Source organism: Elaeis guineensis, chromosome 8 (genome assembly GCF_000442705.2).
Source record: "Elaeis guineensis isolate ETL-2024a chromosome 8, EG11, whole genome shotgun sequence".
Taxonomy (NCBI): Eukaryota; Viridiplantae; Streptophyta; class Magnoliopsida; order Arecales; family Arecaceae; genus Elaeis; species Elaeis guineensis.
The window spans coordinates 126,914,834-126,937,990 of NC_026000.2; the positions used below are offsets into that span (position 1 = coordinate 126,914,834).

General features: G+C 38.1%; 2 protein-coding genes across 4 annotated transcripts; both read right to left on the reverse strand.

Moving 5' to 3' along the window:
• Positions 1-504: 504 nt before the first annotated feature.
• On the reverse strand, positions 505-2,761 carry LOC140851091 (exocyst complex component EXO70A1-like). Of its 2 annotated transcripts, none has more exons than XM_073242560.1 (2): positions 1,169-2,761; positions 505-1,087 (listed from the first exon to the last, which is right to left on the reverse strand). In XM_073242560.1, exons 1-2 carry the CDS (start codon positions 2,577-2,579, stop codon positions 648-650), a joined length of 1,851 nt encoding a protein of 616 aa, XP_073098661.1. In that variant the 5' UTR covers positions 2,580-2,761; the 3' UTR covers positions 505-647. The 2 variants fall into 2 exon arrangements, with proteins under 2 accessions (XP_073098661.1, XP_073098660.1); XM_073242559.1 differs by having other exon boundaries at positions 505-1,126; positions 1,208-2,760.
• A 4,306-nt stretch (positions 2,762-7,067) lies between these two features.
• LOC105049682 (probable arabinosyltransferase ARAD1) lies at positions 7,068-11,857 on the reverse strand. Of its 2 annotated transcripts, XM_010929420.4 has the most exons (5): positions 11,258-11,857; positions 8,784-8,894; positions 8,594-8,704; positions 8,391-8,486; positions 7,068-7,728 (listed from the first exon to the last, which is right to left on the reverse strand). In XM_010929420.4, the coding sequence occupies exons 1-5, from the start codon at positions 11,768-11,770 to the stop codon at positions 7,306-7,308; spliced, it is 1,254 nt and encodes a 417-aa protein (XP_010927722.2). In that variant the 5' UTR covers positions 11,771-11,857; the 3' UTR covers positions 7,068-7,305. The 2 variants fall into 2 exon arrangements, with proteins under 2 accessions (XP_010927722.2, XP_010927721.2); XM_010929419.4 differs by having other exon boundaries at positions 8,598-8,894.
• Positions 11,858-23,157: the final 11,300 nt, after the last annotated feature.

Here is a 23,157-nt window from a genome sequence, read left to right on the forward strand (position 1 = left end):
CTAAAAGCTTGCAGGTATTTTCATCATTTGATTCCTTCAATTATACATGACCGCACACATAGTTGTTCGGTATTCACATGCACAGACAATTGAAGGAAACATGAACTGTAATAACAGAATAACAGGATAAAAGGGGACATAAAGCTCATGAAAAAGAGGCTTGTTGAAAGCTTAAAACAATATTGGCTGCTACTTCAGGAATTCACCATGCTGTGTCACTGTAATAACAGAATAACAGGATAAAAGGGGACATAAAGCTCATGAAAAAGAGGCTTGTTGAAAGCTTAAAACAATATTGGCTGCTACTTCAGGAATTCACCATGCTGCTGACACAAAAAGTATAGCTTAAAGAGATTCTCCGCAAACTACACTGCTGCTAATCGAGCAGGCTCTAAATGCAGTTCCACATGATTCCAACAGTGCACTCAGTGATATTCTTATGGATGTCGTAGACTAGTAAATTTTGAAAAGACTCCAAATTGAAAGATTCTATATGTATACCTTAAGGAAACAAGCATGTATGTAACAAAAAGAGAAGTTACAAAAGAGTGAAAGATAAACACAAAAGCATCGAGCTTAAAGTCAATTTATATGTACAGTTGACAAAGTCCTAATTCAATGCTCACCATTGATCAGAACCTCAACTATCACAAGCTAAGTGCTCTCCTATGATGGCTTGACTGCGAAGGACATCCTTCAAACAAATCTGATAAATAGTTCTCTATATCCTCTGGTGTGTACTTCACATACTTTGCAACATGTCGCCCACCCTCTAATTGACCATGAAACCTTCCCACAAATGAACGATATGCTGGAATGACCTTCTCCGATATCGATATCCTCAGCTCTTCGCGAAGCTGGGAATCTGGAACCTTCCATTTTGTTTGTGTCCTGCAAATCTCTTCAAAAGCCAAGTTAAAATTCTTGAACCTTTCTTTGAGAGCCTCTCTGGAGACATTACGGGAGCTTCCAGTCCCACCCAATCCATCATCCTTCAAACAAGACAAGACCTTAGTCCAAGAAGCTCTGAGATAGCTTGTTGCATGCTGCCGAATTTGCCGCCTACGCTTACGGACCCAGTCATCTCCTAACAGTATCTTCAGCTCAGAATCCTTAGCTTCTTGAACTATGTAAAGTAGGTTATTCATCAAGAATATATATGGCATACCATCATCTTCATAAAGTTTGGATTTTTCCTCAAGCTTACATTCTAGATCTGAGATCAACAAGTCCATGCAATGGCTCAAAGGGGTCACGCGCTCATCCCTTACTGAACTCTCCCCACCATCAACCTCGCCATCAGCAAGGAGCATATCAAGAGAGCTGCTATAATTCATTAACAATCTAATGTGATTCATAACATACCGGGTTAGGGGGTGGATTTCTCCACTCTGCGATGGCTTCCGGGAAGTCTCCCTCTGAATTGTACTCCCAAACCTGGCAAGCATACCCCTCACTGCATCCCCCAGCCTTCCAAGATTCCCTTCAACCTCCTGATGAATAAACTCTTTCGAATTCCCTGAGAACAGAGCGAGGAGGTCGGGCAACACATCGGCGAGGGCCTCATACATGCCCACTATGCGAAAGACCTTCTCTGAAGACCACTTCCCAATAGCAATAGCATTCCCAAAGTTGAGCAGCTGAATGACACAGACCTTGGTGGCCTCTGCAAAGCACTCCTCTTTGAGCTCATCAGAGGCAGCAAATATCTGGTTGCAGAGCTTCCTCTCCTCCAGAAGAAGAACACCAACGACAATCTTCAAACTTAGAATCCATTTCTTCATCTTGTCGTCGAAAGCCTTCGATTTGATCCTCTGCACCTCGTCGATGCTCAATTTATCAACTCCAAGAGCAGAAAGGCACGCATTTAGGATTTCACGCCGAGCGCCACTGTAGGCCTGGCACAGCTCCTGTTCGTAGCCGGCCGAGATCATCCGGTCAGCGATATGTTTGAGGTCTGAGACGACCTCTGGAGGGATCGAGTTGGAGGTATGATCGTCTGAAGGGGAGTTCCCACCACCTTCCTCAGGATCGGCCGCGTGCTGCTCCCCTTCTACGGAGGGGTCCGAGTCCTCGGTGATACGGTTGCCGGAATCAGAGGGAAAGGAAAGGGCGAGCCTTTGGAAGGAATCCTGGAGGCCTTTGGCGTCGAGGGTAGCGAAATTCCGGTTGATGAGGTGCTGGAACTCGTCCTCGAGGCGGGCCATCGCGAGCTGGAGCACAATCTCGGCTCGGCGGTAGAGGTCGTCGTCGTCTTCGCTGCCGCCACATCCTACGAGGTGAATGACCTCGTCGACGGCGGCGAGATACTCGGAGGCGTCATCGGGTGATGATTCCCACACGGAGTTGGAGTTCGACGCGTCCCAGTGGAGGATGACCTTCTCGGCGGCGTCGAGGCGTGCGGCGGAGGACGGGAAAAGGTCGGGGATGGCAGAGAGGCGGTGGTCGAAACCGGAGAGGATGCGGAGCATGTCCTCGGCAGCGTTGGTGGAGGTGGCGAGGCTCTTGATGATGCGCTGCGCCGCCGCGATCACCTTCTCCCGGCCGTCGGCCGCCGCCGCCGCCGCTGCCTCCGCCATCGGCGGCGGTGGTGGATAGGGTTTGGAGAGGGGAAGAAGGGAAAGAGGGTCAGGGTTAAGTTGGGATTGGAAAGAGAGGAGGAGGAATGGAGGCGTTTGGAACGCCGGAGGGATGAGTTCTGAGTAGCGCCCATGCGACCGGGAGTTTTTTTTGGCCGGCTGAATGCTTCCACGCGAAGGCAAGCTCCCGGCCATTTCCTTATTTAATTCCTTGCTATTTTTTATTATTTATTTAAACTTACTATATCCTATGCTTGGAAAAATTATTACATGCACCAGGTGCAAGAGAACCAGGACAAAATGCACGGTGGAGAGCCCACAATGGGAAATCGGTGAAATACAAGTGGTCGCGTGGCGTGTTCTCCATCGTGGGATTTGCGCGGTCCATTTGCACCTGGTGCATGCAACACGGAGGCTTGTGCTTGAGCAACGGTGTTATTTCGGTAAAGTTGTTGCTCACGGCCGTCGGTATAACGGCCGCTAGAATTATTTAGTGTTAAAATATCAATTATTATAATCCTCATTTAATACTAGCTTTCAGTCCCAGATTATGCGTGGGATGAATTTTTTTTAAATAATATTAAATTTTATTTATTTATTTTATTATATCTATTTTATATATTTTTAAAATAATTAAAATAATTAAAAAATATATTTTGTGCATAGTGTATATTATAAATTATTGAATAAATCTTATGAAGATCCGATTCTAATTTCACGAAGCTTATTTCTAAATTTATTATTTTTTATTATTTTTATTTTTAATTATTTTTAAATCTCTACATCTCTTTTTTTTTCTTCTTCTTAGATCTTCTCTTTTAAAAAAAATATATTTTAAATATTTACCTTTAACTATTTTTTAATTTAAAATAAAAATAAATTAGACGAATATCCAATCTATTACCATATTTAGATTTATCTAAATATGGATTGAAATTGAGCAGAGCATTTATTAGTATCTGTATCCATATTTGTCACAATTATCCATTCAAATATATGAGTTTGCTTATAACTTTATTTGATTTTATATACTATTTATAAATTTTTTAAATATATATAATCATATTACTATTCTATCAAGTTGATTTATTATTTATTTAGTAATATTTTTTATATAATTATAATATTTAATTATCTGGTTCATACTTCATTCATGTTTATACTTTTAGTATTTAATTTATATTTTTATTTATTTTAAATAAATATAGATATATATTTTTGTGATCCATTGATATTTATATCGGTATGTATATATATTAATATATTATTAAAATATAGATATTAATATATTGATATCTCATTTATATTTGATTCGATTCCAGTCCTACATCAAACAATTGAAATATTTAAGTATAATTTAAAAAATATCTCTACTCATAAAAAGATAGCTACTCTTATTTTTATTCTCGAGATTGAAGAGTACGAAATAACATTATTTAAAATATGGATAGATGTAGCTGGTGCGATATGGATTAATTGTCGAACTGCAAAGAGCGAAGTAACACCTTTTGATGACCCTGCGGGAAGTCTTCATGTTGTCCCATATCTGCAATTAAATGTGATTTTAATATAACAAGTCAACAATTTTGATTTTTTATGTGCGGTGCTTCGATTTTTTCTGTTTCAATAAAAATTGTAGGCTATTATAATATATGGTAAAATACTATGGAGACCGGTGTTCTTAAAAAAAAAATTTTTTCTTTGATCCTTCCCTCTTGGATCCCTTCGCTCTCCACTGCCTCCTTCCCTCCCCCTCCCCGACTGTGACCCCCTATCTGCCATCTCCACCATCCCCTCAGGCTTCCTCCTCATTGTCCACGGCAACAAGATTATCATCTTTGATCCACCCTTCGCAACTGTGCTATCACCATCACCTGTTTCCCCATCGTCGATTCCCTTCTCGTCCTCTCCCCTTCCCTCGCTGCTGCCAAAGCCACCGACTTCCTCAGCCTCTACCTCCTCGATCTTTCCCACATCGGTTTTGTTGCTCATGCCCTCCACTGGTCCCCCCTTCTTGCCATCGCCATAACCTTCACGAGTGTTGTAACATGGCAGATGGAGGCCTCTACATTATTGACATGTCACGGATAAAGACCTTGCCAATGCAGAGGCCTCCATTTTAATATATATATATATATAGTAGATTATTATGATAAAAAATAAGAGATTAATAATGAAAATATTAATATTATTATTTAAATAATTATTTATAAAGAAATTATTTTGCTGATAGGTACAATTTTTTTTTACAAATTGGTATAAAATTTTGAATTTTATAAAATTATGTTTTGAAATACTTGTTGGGTGATGAATACCGTGATAAGCTTAGAAGAGCTAAGGTCGAGTCAAGCTTAGATCCACACTATGTTGGAGCTCGGAGTTTAAGATCAAGCTTGATTCCTTTGTCATTCTATCAACCCTAATTCGAGATTCATTTTGAATTTGCTTGAATACGAGCTTAATCAATCAACTTGATATTCAAATTAAGTTGAAAAAACTTGAGCTTGTATCAAGCTCTTTTCAAGCTTGAATCAATACATAACCAATTTAAACAATTTAAAATTAAAAAATTTAATATTTAACTCCAATACATACATCTAAAAGTTTTCTTTGATATATTTAGAAATATATTATCACTCTAGAAACATAGCTATTATTTATCACTCTATAATTTTTTTAAGCCTTATTAAGTTGAGCATGATAAAGCCAAGTTCATTTCCAGCTTGGTTAAATACTAATTCTGAGTATGTGAACTAAGTTTTAATTTGGTTCTATTAAATATGAATTTAGCTTAATTCAAGCCTACAACCCCAAATCTATTTAATAGCTGTTGTTTTTTTCATTATATAATGGTTGTTATCATCATGATCATGGTTTTAGATGCTTGCAGGATGGGAAATATCTTAGCCATCCTGTCCTATTCTTGCGAGAAAAACCTATCCACGCAGAGCATTCCATCTATCCTAACTTTATTCCATTTGGACATTTGGTAAGATGCTCAATTTTGATGCCTGTCACATAGTCGATGAAGGCTTGGAACCCTGCTTTGGGAAGGGGCTACAAGGATTCTCTATTGTGCACGATGAGGGTTGGGGCTCTCAATGCAAGGAGAAAGGGTTACTTGAACTCTCTATCATGGTCGATTAGGAATCCCAATCCAAAAGAAAAGGGTCATTGCCTGCTAGGAATCTAAGGAACAGGAAGAAGAAGGAAGAATTTTCGTGAAAAGAATTGTATGGCTCCAATACATTTTTTTCCTTTTTTTATTTTTTCATGGAAAAATGGGACTAGTTCCAAAAAAAAAATAGAGAGAGAGAGAGAGAAGGAAAGAAAAATAAAAAGAATGAAGAACAAAAACATAAAAATGTAGGAAAGAAATAAAGAAAAAAAGGAAATAAAAGAGTAAGAAGAAAATAAAAAAAGGAATGAGTGAAAAAAAGAAGAAAAGAAATAGACAAAGAAAGAAAAAATAAAAGAAAAGAAAAATAAGGAAAGAGAAAGGAGAAGGCATAGGTATCTATTGGATAATTAAAGCATGAATATGCACAAGTAGCACTGTAAAGTACTGTGTGTCTCCAGATGGTTGCTACCAAAAGGTGGATAGCCATCAAACATAGTGGTCCAAGAGTGTATACCGTGCCATATACGGCATACTTTTTGATGGTCTATAATCTTCGGATGACGGCCATCTAGAGATGCATAGCACTCTGCAGTGCAACCTGTGCACTGCAAAAGATCCAAATTAGGTTCATTATTCATCTAATGTAGTAGAAGAGGATTCGCACAGTTTATGGTATAAAGGATTCCTAAAGCACCAGGATGTTCCACCATCACTTATTGAAGCGGATGAGAGAGTGATGCTTTGTATCACCTCTTTTTAGCTAGCTAAAAAGGGAGAACCATTTTGCCCCTTATATTAAGCAACAATCAAATTTATACATCTAAAATGTTCCTAATACTCACCATTGTTAGGTGCCTTGAGCAAAGAAATGAAGCGTATCCTCTTAAAATGTTACAAGGCTATCAACGTTTGGATTATATTAGGCAGAGTTTGATGAATATTTCATTCTTCACCATGACCAACAAATCCTAATGACATCCCAAATGCTTGCTGCTAATTCTGCAAGATCTGCCAACCTGGTGGGTTCAAGACACTTGGATCTGCCTCCAGCTTCTCCAACAAGTTGAATCCCACGGCACAAAACCTAGCTTAATTAAATACACATAATTTAGGGCCAAACCAATTCTTGCAAGGTATGATTGTTCCTGTTGCTTCAGGGAACAGCCAAGACCTGGAAAGTGTATGGTTTATATTCCCAACTTTTGCAGTAGATTCTCCTCTTCTCGAAGCGTATCCCTTGCTACATCAACGCATACCTGACTTGCTCTCGAAATAGTTTGTATTCCCAAGCATTCATTGCAGAAGAAGAAACACATCTCACAAACAGATCTCTCATGTTTGTTCGGTTGTTTTCGATACAGATAAAGTGTGAAAACATGCTTTACTCTTATTAAATACTTCGGTCCCTTGATACATTGGAAAAGAATCGTTATAAAAAAGTTACATCAATGGAGGGAAAATGAGTATACATCTAACAATCAAGATCACCTGCCAGTAATCAACAACTTGCTCGACGGTCATGGTGCAGTTTGTGGTGCATTTGATCATAACAGATCCCCATCAGCAAAGAGCCCCTCACATGAATGACCAATGTACACGCATTCATCACCTTCGACTCCACCAGTCTGGGATCTTGAGCCTTCTGCTCCGGTGCACTGCAAGATTGGCCGCAGGAAGCTTATGCCGCACCTGCCGCCATATCATGTTCACAGCATCATCCCTTTTGGTCGGGTGTTGGAACTCGTATTTGTGAGTAATGCTCTTCAGTCTCCTCCACATCCGAGTCCATCTTTCTTTTGGGAACTGTCTGAGCTGATTAACCATATAATCTGGTCGAAGAGCTTCTTTAACAGAGAAGAATAGCGAGAATTGACTATAATCTATCTCATCCTCAAAGGGAAGCTCAATTCGGTCACTCACAAGTACAGGGACACAGTGGCTAACAATAGCATCAAAGAGACGGCATGACGAGGGAGTGTCCCCAGCAGGATGAAGACAGAACTTCGATGACCGCATGCCTTCTGAGGACTGGTACAAAAGGAGCAAGAAACTAAGATTGCATGACCAGAAGCATGTAAACAAATCTGGCTAAAGAAAAATACAAATCAAATTAACCACAAGGAGTTGCTGATAAATAAGTCATAGTGTCAGCATCATGTTCAGAAAGAATATAATAAGTGATAGGCAGCTGTTGCCAGCAATGCAAATCAAACCTTCAAAAACAGGATACAGGCATACGGTAACAGTACACACTAGAACTGAAACTCATGAATGAGGATGCCTTTAAAGATAATCACCACAATTAGTTTCAGGATGTCGTTGTTTTTTTTTTTTTTTAAAAATCCACAAGGAATGCAAAATTGTGAATACCAAATGCATGATTTCTCAAATAACGATAGGGGGTGAGACTCCAAATAATGATAGATGGAAGGCGGGAAAGGTAAAGGGAAAGGGAAAGAGAAAAGTGACATGCAATTATGCACAGATAGAAAGTACTTATAATGCTCTAGTTAGATTATTTAAGAAAATCTCTAAAGTCAGACAAGTAGAAATTATAATAATCAGAAAGCTATACTTCAATTTTCACATTTGAGTTCAACTGTGACATTTTCAGTATATGCTAGGGTAACAACTGCTGCAAGTTGCAATTATGCTTGTTGTCTAAAGCATAAAAATGAACCACAACTTACTGCTCTTATGCCTTCCCCAGTGGCGAAACTATTTTCAAAATGCACATCATCATAGCCTTTTAATATCTTTGCCAGTTTCAAACGGACCTTTCCTTCCTGCATCAATAACAAGGTCACGAAGTCACTCCCCATATCCACATTGACGAAGCAAAATGCAAACAGCCCAAATAGATGCATTCATGATTATACAAGACACAACTTACATACATCTTTCCTGACTGTTCGCCCTCGAAAAAAGAGAAGTGTAGGGCGGGAATCATATGGATCAGGAGGATCATCATCCAGAATGGAATCCACAACATGCACATATGGAGCTACAATATCTTTGCTCAGGGAAGACAAATATCTGGGATATCGCCCAAAATCTGCAACTACAAGAATAGAGCTGTTCACCTGATCTCTGAGAAATCTGAAAGCATTCGGGTGATGCATCGGAATTACATGGTCACGACCTGCAGAACGTTGCCAATACTTAGATGTCCTCAGAAAGTCCAGTAGGTCAATCTGCCACCATGAAATTAATATTTAATTACTTAAATACCTATAATTGGAAAGACCAAACCAAAATATGAAAGATATTTGAACTTGTCTTAAATTTCCTTTTTTTAACAATTCTATCACTAATGCATCATGAAAGAAAACATATTCTGAATGCAGCAAAAGAAAACCTTTCAAAAAGTGGAAAAGGTATTAATAATGTGGAAAACAGGAAAGAAAAGAACCAAAGAGAAGATGATGACATCTGGAAGTATAAAAAGGGAAACTAAAAAATAGAAACATAAATAAACCCCCAAGGGACAACCAATGGAACATTACAACCAAGGCAAGGGAACTAATTTAGACGATTCGTATATGTCTGTCCTTTTCCCCCCATTTCCCAACTATGTACTTGTACAATGATCTTCCAGACTCTACGAAGCTTACGATTGTCTATGGCAACGTTAATGCTAAAATAGCCAAAATAAGGCATTTCCATCCAACGTACAAGAAGAAAACAAGCAACCCATAAAAATGCTTCTGTATGGGCCTACCAACAACAAAATATGACAGAGGGTATCACCCTTAAGAGATGCATGGAACATTACAGATTAAATATCCATAACCTAAGAAGATCCATTGAAAGGATCTTCTCAACTTATATGATGGGAAAGATATGCACCTGGCCTCCAAGCCTAAAGCCTCACCTTTTTTTTCCTTCTTTTTTTCCTTTTCGAAGACCCATGTTGAAAGAAGAATAGGAAAAAAGTCTATTTGTTATTCTTTACTACATGGTGTCAAAGTGATTTTCTTGAACTCAAAATTCAAGCCAATAGAGAAAAAAAAAAAAAGAAAAAAACTTTCCTGGCCCAGTCCTTCCCTAAAGTGTCCCTTGCACTCCTTTTTCCTATCATGGTCGTAGAGTGCAACCCCCTTTTTTTCCTCACACCACATGCATAATGCATGTAAATTCTAGGAAATAAAAATTAAAAAATGAAATTTTCAAGAAACCTTAGCATTCTAGATCACATCCCTTACACCTGCCTTCTCAATCCCCATGGTCATGCACATGCACACAGTGACAAGTAATAAAAGCAACTAAGCTAAGAAGGGATCTAAAATCTAGAATCATAAACAGATAAATGTTGACCAATGCAAAATGCAATGCCCCAAACTACTCCCACATTGGTAAAATATTTTCATGGAAATATAACTCCAACCTCTACCACCAAACTCAGTCCACACCAGGATTTCAGGAACCAATATCGAGACCTGTACGGATTTCTGATCGGTATGGTACCGTATCATACCGTACTGATGATAAAAAAATCAAAAAAATTCTACCTAGCAGCATTTAAAAAAAAAAGAGAGAGAAAATTAGGCCGAACCGATCCTGAACTGTACCGAACCGACCCAAACCATCTGGTTTCAGGCGGTTCAGCCTTGAATCATACCAAACCGACTGGTACGATGCGGTTCGAGGCATATTTCGAAAAATCAATCTGAACTGGATCGGTTCTCCGTCGGTACGGTACAGTATGGGGTGTACAGCCAATTCAGGCCGGTACGAAATACCATAGTCTACTACCTTAAGTGGCCGGTACGAAATACCATAGTCCACACTCTTAGGGTAGTGGCTCATGACAAGGGGTTAAAAACATCCAAATAATGCAGCTCAAAAATGATATCATCATCTATGCAATCAAAATACAATTACATAAGAGAGCCCAGCACGCCCCTCACAAACAATCCCTCTCCGCCTCCCCTCGTCCCCCTTCCCGCTCCTCTCCTCCCTTCCAACATGACCCAAAGGAAAAAAAGAGAGGAAAAACGACAAAAGAAAACGAGCATGATCGTATCACCAAACGACAACATTTTCCATTCATCTAACACCACTAATTGCAACCATCTTCTATAATTCCTCTACAATTCCACCCTCCACACGAGGTGCATACTACTGGCGCAAACAAGCCTAATTGAAGTCCATGTTAATTGTCAAATACCTACTTTTGAGACTAAATTTGTCCACCAATGGACACCTTTTTTATCGTCAAAAAAACAAACGGATGCCTTTCTTTCTCCTATTGTTCGAGTCACAATTCCCACCTCTCCACGAGAAACCACCAGCAAATTGCTCCACTAAACAAAGGATACATATAAAGTAAGTAGGCAATAGACATCATAACTTCAATAGGACTTGCTGCACCACAAAAGAAAGCAACTTGGGTTCTGTTGGGTTCTGTTCACTATTTACAACATATTCTAAGCCAGTTACCAAATTTTGTGATCGTTGTTTGCTGAAGTCTTGCACTTTCTATGTTAACTTCATTTCCAAAATTTCGTGTATGCATGCCAAAGAGAAGGCAAAGAAGGCAACCCAGAAGCATTACCTGCAGCTGCCGATCGATCTCGGTATCGGGATCAGTCATATTATGCCCGTGGGTATTGAAACTAAGCGACGAGAAGAAGGGCACGAAGAATGCCTCCGCCTCTTCCCCATCGAAAACCCTCACCGCCTCCGCGTCCTCCGACTTTCCTCCACCCATCAGCGATGCCATCATCCAGTACTCCACGCTGTGCTGCTTCTTGATCCCGGAATTCTGCGGCCAAGGTGGCAGCTCGGCGGCCCCCTCCGCCGCCTGGGACGCCTCGGGATCGGAATCCCCGCGGTGGTCCAGCATGCCGAGGTTGAAGCGGCGGGGGAGGTCGTACATATACACCTTGAGGGGCGGTGGCCGGGTGGCGGCGGAGGTGGCGGGGCAGCGAAGCGAGGAGGGGGAAGGGAGGGGAAGGGAGAAGGAAAAACGGCGGGAAGTAGGATCGCCGGTGGAGATAAAGAGAGAAAAGGAGATAAGGAGGAAGAAGACGGCCAGGGAGATGATCGACTTCGCCGCAGCCGCCATTGCTGAGCTCTCTCTCTCTCTCCCCCTTCCCCTTCCTCCCTCTTCTCCGCGACTGATGAGAGTGGGAGGATGCAACGAGCTCCTTACTTTCGTGGGGGTCCTGGGACACCGTGAACCTTAAGTACACGCGCGCGTATAGAAGATCTTATGCGGGTATGGTATCGATGCTTAACGTGCTCCGTTAATGCATCACGGTTGGAGAACGGCCTCCACCCTGCTTACCAGATAACTAATATAAATCCAGAATGAACAGAAGCAATAAAATTAATAAATAAAATATCATGAAACTACATCAGGAGATCAAAAATATTCGTTCTAGTTCTGGCATCAGAATAATTCACAAAATAACACCATCTAATTAGTCACACTATTTGCTTTCGGCTAGGTTTGTATGGTCAAAACAAAATATATTACTTGACTAATCTTCATATGTCAGATGATATTACTCGATTTTTCTCGGTATCCAATCAATTATGATCGAAAAATTATCCTTCAGAATAATTTGCATAGCACTTAAAATTAATTTTGCATATCTCAAATCCTTTCATACTTCTCACAACTCAGTACCAAATCTAGAGAGATCAAATAATTGAGCTCTACCAATAGCTACCATAAACTCTAGACTAGCCCCTCTCATCACAAAATCAGCATCATTTTTGAAAAGCTAATTTATGTCTATTGGACGGCAGTATATATGGTTAGCCATACACGAGCTATGTTGTGGATTGCTATATATGTCAAATATTTTATTTTTTGATTTTCATGGATATATGTTTTGAGATTGATGTGAATAAATTAACGATTTTATCAAAAAAACAAAAAAAAGGGTCAACGAGCCTTTAAGATCGGCAACGGAAGGCCGATCCGAGTTTTGCACACAGGTTTAGCTCTCTCTAGATCTTAAGCCAACGTGACAAGAACGTTCGGAGAGACCATGGAGGGTGGTCCTCTCTTTGGCTTGTTGAAACACGATGACCACATCTTAAGGTAAGCCAGTTTAAATAAGACTTTCAGACAAGCCAATTTATACGCTGGTCGATATTCCAATTGACTGTAGCAGAACCTGTGATCTGGAGGACTAGGATACAGCTTTAATCCATTTGGCCTGACCAATCTAGCCAAAAATCCAGTCAAATACAGCATGTGCTTCGAGTCAAAATGTCCAAGATGATTTGTGACAGGTTGGGCTGGGCTAGTTTTGGAGTTGGGCAAGTTGGCTTACATTTGTTTTTTACATGGGACAAAGGTTGCATCTTTTACACGAAAAAAATATTCATCTTTATTCGTATAAATCATCATTGGATCATGCAATAACTACTTCGAGATCTATGTAAGAAGATAGATGAAGGAGTTTAGAGTGCTTTGAGAGGTTTACAAGAAGATCAGTCATTTTTTCGTGCGAAGGATATATACAACCTGAACCCAGATGCATCCATGCTTACTACAAGCACTTTGAGGCAGGTGCAAGGAGTTTGGTATACCCTTCTGTCAACGGATCTCATGGTGGCTGGTTGATGTCAACCTAGATGGTTGCAGCTATTCTAAGTCAAGTGCATGTGAAAACATGCAAGGGAGAGAAAAAAGACAACACTAGTTGAGGTAAAAGTGGAGAGCCTATCTGTTTGACATAAAGTTTTGTGTAATTCTTATTTTTTATGTCTTGCCCACAAGCAGTGCAGCCGCTAGTGTGTGAACTCGAAACCTCTTTCTAATCGTGGACACGCAACCTTAGATCCTAGTATTCTATGTTCATGTACCAATGCGGAGCAAAACTTCAAACTAGAAAAGAGGCAAGATTTAATAAATATAGGAGAAAAACAAAATAGCTATCCAAACACATTTCCAAACTAGAATGGTAACTGTTCTACATCGATGAAATTTTCTAAGTTCCTCTCCGAATCAGGTTGTATCCTTTGGATGATAAATGATTAATCTTCTTTCACAATGTCAATTGTTGGACCGTGCTTTGCTTCACTTTCAAAACCCTCCAATTTCTCCCTTCCATTGATCGGCAAAGATCATGAGAGAGACATCACACTTTAAAAGCCATATAAAGTGCAATACAATGGTTCACATCACGAAAGAAGATCAATCATTTTTTTGCACAAAAGATACAATACACTCCCCCCCACCCTATACTCACACACCCTTTCACTTGGACTGGAATCCATGTTCCCAGAAAAGACCAAGTCTAACGCTTACCAACTTGGTATTGAGTAAGAGGGTCCAAAAAAAGATAAACATTTTTGGAATAAAACTCCCATGTATTCCCCTTAATCACAAGGGTTCATATCCTCTGAATTAAAGTTAAGTAATTTGAAGTTTTGGGAGTTATGAGGCAAATACATACATTTTCTGGGTCAAGACAAACAGATACCCTTGAATTAAGAAGCCAGTTTAAAGGTGGTGAAAGCTTGCAAGGCAAGCAAATGCCTTTTTTTTTTTTTTTGCTTCAAAGTCACATAAACAAATTCCCTAATGGAAGATCCAAATTGCTCGTCCCCATCAATATATAAATAAATAAATAAGATAGAACAAACTAAGAAGCCTTTAATATATGTAGAAGGATGGTGACAATATCTTTCTAATAGAACCAATTTGGATCCTCACTCTACTTGGAACATGCTGGGTTCATAATTAGAATTGTAATCGGAATTGGAATGGGATATGGACATTAAGGGAGAGTTGAGATTGGATTTTAGGAATTTGGACATTTCATTCCCTCAAAATCTTGAGATCTTGTGACATGATCTTGGGATCATGTTGCAACTCAAAAATCTTGTCCTAGGTGATGATGGTGTGATAGGAACATGGTCTCGTGACCGACGAGTGATGGTGAATTAAATCAATAGATTCTTCTATGCCCGTGAATTTTCGATGAAGCTTTTAAATTGTTTGCATGTAAGCAAAAATGCCTCCATATGAAACTAGTGATTGGATGATCTTACATGATTTTGAAGGATTATTTTAAGGCAATATGCAACAAAACACACCATATGTCGTGATCACTGTTGCGGAAGATCCCCGACTGCGGCTGAAGATGGCTGAAGCGGGCCAGAGACCACCGAAGCGGCGTCCTTGCAAAATAAGTTCCAGCTGAAGTTGGCTCCGGTGTGGACCCTCTGATAGTTAAGTCAGAAATCTGGCACAACAGAGGAGAAGGAGGGAGAATCACAAGAGAGCGCAAATATGGTGGGCACACGTGCGTACCTGGAGGGTCTCTCCATTGCCTCTATTTATAGAGGGGTCGGGATCGAGAGTGAAAGGGCAGCGAGTCATTTCGGCCCACTTGTCCATACTGAGCCGCATGGGCCGTGTCACATGTTCCGACGGCGAGCATGTCTTTACTCGACGTGCAATCAGCAGGGGAGGCGACGTGACATGGGTCTGCACTTTAGATAGAAGGTCATTTGTTGCTCCTTGAATTGATTTTGATGATTACAAAGCATTTGAGAGGATTACTAATGATTTTGGCTTGAAAAAAGATTTATTATTTTTCAAGGACAAAATCATAATTTCACCAAGTCCTAACTCGAAAGCCTCAAGAACAAGAATAGAAGATTTGTGATCTATTGGAGAAAATTTCACACTTTTTGGATGTATATTTTGAAAAAAAATAATATTTATAAAATTGAGTCGACCCCATGAGTCGACTCATGTCAAATGGGACTGAATGGCACGCTGTTTTTGGCTGGTACATCCAATTGAGTCGACCCCATGAGTCGATCCCTATGCATGAGTCGACCCTATGAGTCGACCTCTGTTGCTGTGCACGTCAAAATTACAGAACAATCATTTTCTGTTCTGTGCTACAGAAGTCGACCCCTACGACGGAAAAACTCCATAATGACTAGTTTTTCAGCTCATTTTGGTGTATTTAATGCTTATTTAATGATCTCCAACGGCTCTAAAACTACCTAGATCACTCTCCACCATCATTTGAAGCTATAAAAGCACTTAAAGGAGGGAATAAAAAAGGTTTTTCAAGCATTCATTTCAGTCCTGAGCAAAAAGCCTTCTTGAAGTTAAAGAAGCTTTCATTTTAAGTTCACCAACCTCTCAAGAGCTCATTCAAGTCTTCAACAGCCTTGAAAAGAATCAGAAAAGCTTCTTCATTGTTGTGTAAAGTGTATTTAAAGCTTTATTTGCTCATTAAAGGAGCTACATTTGTATTTCTTTGTGATACTCTATTTTTGAGTTGATCTTTAGTTTTGGAAGGATTTCAAAATATGAAAAGATTGATCTGAACCTTGAATCGGATTGTATTGGATTGGTTTGTACCCGAGAAACAAATGTTCTAGCTTGGGATAGCTAGAGTCGGAGGTACCGACGTTGTATTCTTGTTGAATACGGTTTAGTGGATTTGAATTTCCAAGTAGGAGCTTGGGGAGTGGATGTAGGTGCAAGGTTGGCACCGAACCACTATAAATCTTGTTTGTTTGTGTTGTGCTTACTTGCTCTCTCTTTCTAAATTTTTTTATCTTCTTACATTCATGCATCTATTTTTTAAACCTTGCTTAAATCACTCTCTACTTATATCCTGCTCATTGTTATTTAATCCTCATAGTTCTAAATTAACGTTAAAATTTTAAAAATCCAATTCATCCCCCCCTCTTGGGTTGCATAGTTGGGCAACAAGTGGTATCAGAGTCCGGTGCTCTAGTCCTACTTTGATTTAACCATCAAAGAGCTAAAGATCTATGGTAACTCAAGTTGGTACTTCACTAGCCGAGGGGCAATCTCCAAACCGACCTCCACTTTTCAATGGGTCAAATTATACCTATTGAAAAGCTCGGATGAAAATTTTTATTCAAGCACTTGACTATGATATATAGAGTATCATAGTAAATGGACCACACATACCCATTAAAATAATTGATGGTGTGGAATCAATCAAATCCAAAAAAGAATGGAGTGAGGTTGACAAGAAAATGGCTCAACTTAATGTAAAAACCATGAATGTTTTATATTATGCTCTAGATGCTAATGAATTCAATCGTATTTCAACATACATGTCAGCTAAGAAAATATGGGATAGATTAGAAGTAACTCATGAAGGAACTAATCAAGTGAAGAAATCAAAAATTAACATGCTTGTGTATAAATATGAACTCTTTAAAATAGAGCATGATGAATCAATAACTGAAATGTTTACTCATTTTACTGATATTATTAATGGTCTAAAAAGTCTTGGTAAGTCTTATTCTAACAGTGATCTCATGAAAAAGATTCTTAGGTCTTTATCAAGGATTTGAAAGGCCAAAGTGACCGCAATCCAAGAAGCCAAAGATCTGAATATCTTATCCTTGGAAGAGCTTCTAGGATCGCTAATGACACACGAACTAAGTATGAAACAACATCAAGAAGAAGATGTCAAAAAAAAGAGGACAATCGCCCTTAAATCCACTGCTCTACTTGATGAAAAATTCAATAATACGAAAAATGAATAGCAGGATGAAGAAATGGCCCTCATTACTAAAAAGTTTAAGAAGTTTTTGAAGAAAAGAAGACAAGAAATGAGGAAGAGGCCACCTACAAAAAGGGAACATAGCAAAGAGAAGGATAAAGAGCAACCCCTTATTTGTTATGAATGTAAGAAGTCGGGACACTTTAAGTCTGAATGTCCACAACTTAAGAAGGATCCCAAGAAGTACAAGAAAAAGACTATGATAGCTACATGGAGCGAAAGTGATGAGTCAAGCTCTGAAGAAGAAGATTCAAATGAATAAGCTAACTTGTGCCTTATGGCACATGAAAATGAGGTAAACACTGAAACTCCTAATGACTTTATCTTTGAAAAACTTCATGAAGTATTTTATGATCTAATTGATGAACTAAAGAAGCTAGGGGTAAAGAAGAAAGAATTGAAATCAAATAATCAATCTTTACTAAAAGAAAATGAGATTATTTCAAATAAAAAATTAACCTTGTCTTAAGAAAATCTGAACTTAAAAAATGAGATTGCCAAGTTAAAATCAATAGTTGAAAAGTTCACTTTAAGTTCAAATAAACTTCAAATGATACTTGACAATCAAAAGGTCATTTATGATAAAGTCGATCTTGGATATAACTCTTTAAAGAAACAAAAATTTTGAAAAAATATCTTTGTAAACTCATCATGCAACAAGTTTTCAAATATTACTTACTTTAAATATGATAAAATAGGATACAAATCCTATACATATTGTTCTAACAAATCTAAAAATTCTAATGTGAAAAAAATATGGGTTTCAAAAGGAACCATTGTGACTAACCAAAGAGGACCCAAGAAAACTTGGGTACCTAAAGTCAAAATTTGATTTTTGTATGTAGGTGTGTCTTGCATTCCAAGAAACGAATCGAAAATGGTATCTTGATAGTGGGTACTCAAGATATATGACTGGTGATGAATCCCAATTCATCACACTTGATGCTAAAGATGGAGGGATGGTCACCTTTGGAGATAATGACAAAAGAAAGATCATCGGTATATGTAACATTGGTATCACTCCCTCCAAGTATATTGAAAATATTTTATTAGTAGATGGTTTGAAATATAATCTATTAAGCATCAGTCAATTTTGTGATAAAGGATACAAAGTCATTTTTGAATCTTCATTATGCATAGTAACTAGTCCTATTGATGAAGGCATTAAATTTATTGGACATAGACATGGTAATATCTATATGGTAGATTTGAATGATCTTTCCAAAATAAACATGCAATGCCTAGTAGCCTTGAATGCCAAGATTAATGAGACTAGTTGGCTTTGGCATCGTAGGCTTGCACATATTAGCATGCATTCACTTTCAAAATTTATTAAAAAAAATTAGTTACCGGCTTACCAAAATTGAATTTTAAAAAGGATAGAATTTGTGATGCATGCCAACTGGGTAAACAAACAAGAGTCTCATTCAAATCTAAAAATATTGTTTCAACTTCTAGGCCATTAGAACTATTACACATGGATTTATTTGGACCCACTAGAACTACTAGTCTAGGTAAAAAATGATATGACTTTGTGATTATTGATGATTTCTCTCATTTTACATGGGTCTTCTTTTTGGCACATAAAGATGAAACTTTTCATGTGTTCTCAAAATTTTATCGAAAAGTCACTAATGAAAAAATTTTTTTAATTCAAAATATTCGAAGTGATCATGAAATCGAATTTGAAAATTAAATTTTTGAAATATTTTGTGATGAAAAAGGTATTAACCATAACTTTTCAGCACCTAAGACACCCCAACAAAATGGGGTAGTAGAAAGAAAAAATAGAACCCTCGAAAAAATGATCCGTACCATACTATGTGAAAGCAACCTCCTAAGATATTTTTGAACGGAAGCAATTAACATGGTATGTTACATATTAAACCGTGCTTTAGTTAGATCAATTTTAAAGAAAACTCTCAATGAGCTTTGGAAAGGAAGAAAACCAAACATTGCATATTTTCATATTTTTGGTTGTCGATGTTTTGTTTTGAACAATGGTAAAGAAAGACTAAAAAAATTTGATGTAAAATCCAATGAAGCTATTTTCTTGGTTACTTCTCTTCTAGCAAAGCTTTTAGAGTTTTCAATAAAAGAATTTTAGTAGTAGAGGAGTCAATACATGTTGTTTTTGATGAAACTAACGATCTTCCTTCAAGAAAAAATGAAGGTATTGATGATGCAGATCTTCTTATAGAAGGGATGAAGGAGATCATCCTAAAAGACTCAACAATTCAAAATGAAGAAGAACATGAAAACAAACAAGAGGATGAAGGTGAAGAACAACAAGAACAACCTCAAAGCTCAAATGATCTACTTAAAGAATGGAGGTATGATCACAATCACTCCAAAGAATTGATCATTGGTGATCTTACACATGGAGTAAGAACTCGTTCCTCTCTTAGAGATGCATACAATCATTTTGCATTTGTTTCTCATTTTGAACCTAAAACCATAGATGAAGCTGAAAAAGATTATAATTGGATAAATACAATGCAAGAAGAACTTAATCAATTCGAAAGAAATAATGTATGGACTTTAGTATCAAGACCTAAAAATTATCCAGTAATTGGTACAAAATGGGTATATAGAAATAAACTGGATGAACATGAAAATGTAATTAGGAATAAAGCAAGATTGGTTGCAAAGGGTTATAATCAAGAAGAGGGAATTGATTTTGATGAGACTTTTGCACCTGTTGCTAGATTAGAAGCAATTAGACTTTTACTTGCATATGCTTGCTTTATGAATTTTAAGTTATTCCAAATGGATGTCAAAAGTACTTTTCTAAATGGATATATTACTGAAGAAGTTTATGTAGAACAACCTCCTGATTTTGAAAATCATGCTTTTCCTAATCATATTTTTAAATTAAACAAAGTATTATATGGTTTGAAACAAGCACCTTCGACTTGGTATAAAAGGCTAAGTAAATTTCTGCTTAATAATGATTTTTCAAGAGAAAATATAGACACAACCCTTTTCATTAAAAGAAATCAAGATAATATCTTAGTTATACAAATATACATTGATGACATTATTTTTGGGTCTACTAATGAATCTCTTTGTCAAGATTTTGCTAAGCTCATGCAGAGAGAGTTCGAGATGAGCATGATGGGAGAACTTACATTCTTCCTCGAATTTTAAATCAAACAAACAAAGAAAGGAATCTCTATCACTCAAAGCAAATATACAGGAGAACTACTCAAAAGATTTGGAATGGAGGGTTCCAAAGCAATTGGTACACCCATGAGCCCATCATATAAGCTTGACAAGGATGAAGAAGGTAAAAATGTAGACTTAAAATTTTATAAAGGCATGATTGATTTTCTATTGTATTTAACTACTAGTAGACCAGATATTATGTTTAGTGTATGTCTTTGTACTCGCTTTCAATCAAATCTAAAAGAATCACACTTGAATACAGTTAAAAGAATCCTTAGATATTTAAATGGTACACAAACTCTAGGACTATGGTATTCTAAGAACTCATCAATTGACTTAATAGGATATTCAGATGTCGATTTTACTGGATGTAGATTAGATAGAAAAAGTACTAGTGAAACTTGTCAATTCTTTGGAGTTAACTTTATCTCTTGGTTTAGCAAGAAGCAAAATTCGATGGCACTGTCTACAGCCGAGGCTGAATACATTGCAATCGAAAGTTATTGGGCTCAAATCTTATGGATTAAGCAACAACTTGAGGACTTTGGCATCAAACTCAATAAGACTCCCATAAGATATGATAACACTAGTGCTATCAATATAACTAAAAATTTGATTCAGCACTCTAGATCAAAACATATTAAAATTAGACATCATTTCATAAGAGAACATGTTCAAAATAATAATATAATTCTTGACTATGTATGTACTGAGAAACAATTGACTGACATTTTTATCAAGGCCTTAAGTGAAGATAGATTTTGTGAAATTAGAAGAGAACTAGGAATCCTTGATCCATCAGCTTAAGTATCTCTCTAATTCCAAATTCTTAATGCCAAAAAATTTATTGAACCAAATTTGTTGAGCTCAATTCTCATCTTTTTTTTCTCTTAAAAGCTTAAAACTATCCTTCACATGATCAATCTCTGGGTAAACACCTTTCTCTCAAAGTTTTAAATTTTTTCAAAATTTTTTCATCATTCTTTTGAATTTTTTCGTGCCATAAGTCGACCCCCAGAGTCGATCCTAGGGTAAACTTGTAATTCTGTCAAAACCCTTAGGCGCTCTCTTTTTATTGAAAAAATTTTTTTGAGCCGACTCAGCCCTTCTTCTTCTTCCTCCCATCGAACCAAAAGCTCTCCCTCTCTTCTCCCTTAAACCGAAGATTTCTCTCAAATCGCTCTTCCCACCGATTTTTACCCTTCAAATCGCCCGTTTAGGAACCAACTTTCTCTCCTCTTTGTTTCTCGTTTGGGCGATTCGAGCTTGCCCTAGATTCTACCCCTCTTCTTCAAATCGGTGATTTATCTCCTCAAAATCTTTGCTTTTTCTTCTAAAATCCTTTCCTCTCTACCTCTCATTTAGTCTTCTAAGCTCCTTGCAAGTCTCTTTTGTCCAAATGGCTCGCAAAATGAAGCTCCCACAGAGAAGAAAATCTATTCGTGGGTTGGAAAAGACTGAGCGCAGAAAAAGAATGGCAGCTGAGCCCTCTCCTACTCCAATTCCAGCTCTAGGTCTTGCTTCAGCTTCTACACAGTCTCCAATCAGTCCAAGCAAGGTACCCCTCTCTGATCAAAAAGTGAAACCCAAAAAAAATATAGATTTCAAGTTTTTTGAAAAAAAAGGATTCTCCATTGGAACAAAAATTAAAAATCAAAGATGAGAGTTTTACTATCTATTGAAAGAAAATACTTATGTTAATCTGGTCAGACAATTTTATTTGAATTTAAGTTACTTCAATGGAACAATAAAGTCTACAGTGAAATATGTTGATATTATTCTTGATCCTTTGCATTTGGGATAAATTCTGCACTTGTCTTGGGAAGGCTATACTAATATGGAGCTCCCAATCAAAGAAGGAGGAATTAATGTTATCTTAGGGAAAACTTTTATTGAAAGATTGAATAAATTAGAAGCCAAGATACTTTCAGTGAAAATGAGGCTTTTGCATCACATGGTGACCAAGCTCTTTGTCCCTAGGAGTGGTAGGCATGACCTCTTATCTGGTAGGAATATTTGTATCATGTACCATGTGATCACCCAGACCCCTTTGAACCTTCCTGCTTTAATATTTGAGGCCATGAGAGAGACCCTGAACAGGTCTAAGGCTCACTTGCCTTATGATATGGCACCCACCCTGATCTTTAGGAGGTTCGGAGTCAGTTTTAAGGAGGAGACAGTTACTAGGTTATCTCATTCTGGCACCATCAACCGCCACACAGTGCATCGCATGGGTTTTTCAAAGACAGATGGCGGTTGGTCAAAGGGTGTTGAAGAGAGAGCAGAGGAGAGAGTAGAGGAGGAGGGACCATCTTCACCTCCTCGTGATCACAGAGCATCTCCTGATATTCAGTTCGTGTCTGATCACGAGGCTGGTCCCTCAGAGTCAGTGAGGAGGCATACTTCAGTTCTACAGTCAGGGAGCAAGGTACCTCCTTCGGAGTTCAGACTTGTAGATGATTAGATTGAGCTGATATCCCAGCGTGTTGCCTCTATTTTATCTCAGTAGTTTGCCACCTCAGTCTTTGCTCAGAGGTTGACATCTTAGGATGACTTAGATCAGACTTTGATCTCTCATATCTCTACTATTTTTTAGATGCTCACAGCTCAGTCTGTACGACTTGAGGAGCTTGAGGGATGTGTTCTGAGACTGACGGATAGAGTTCTAGATTTGCAAAGGCAAGTATTAGTTTTAGCCCATCTCCGACCACAATGAGGATATCACAGAGGTCTCCAATCTATCTGCAGAGGT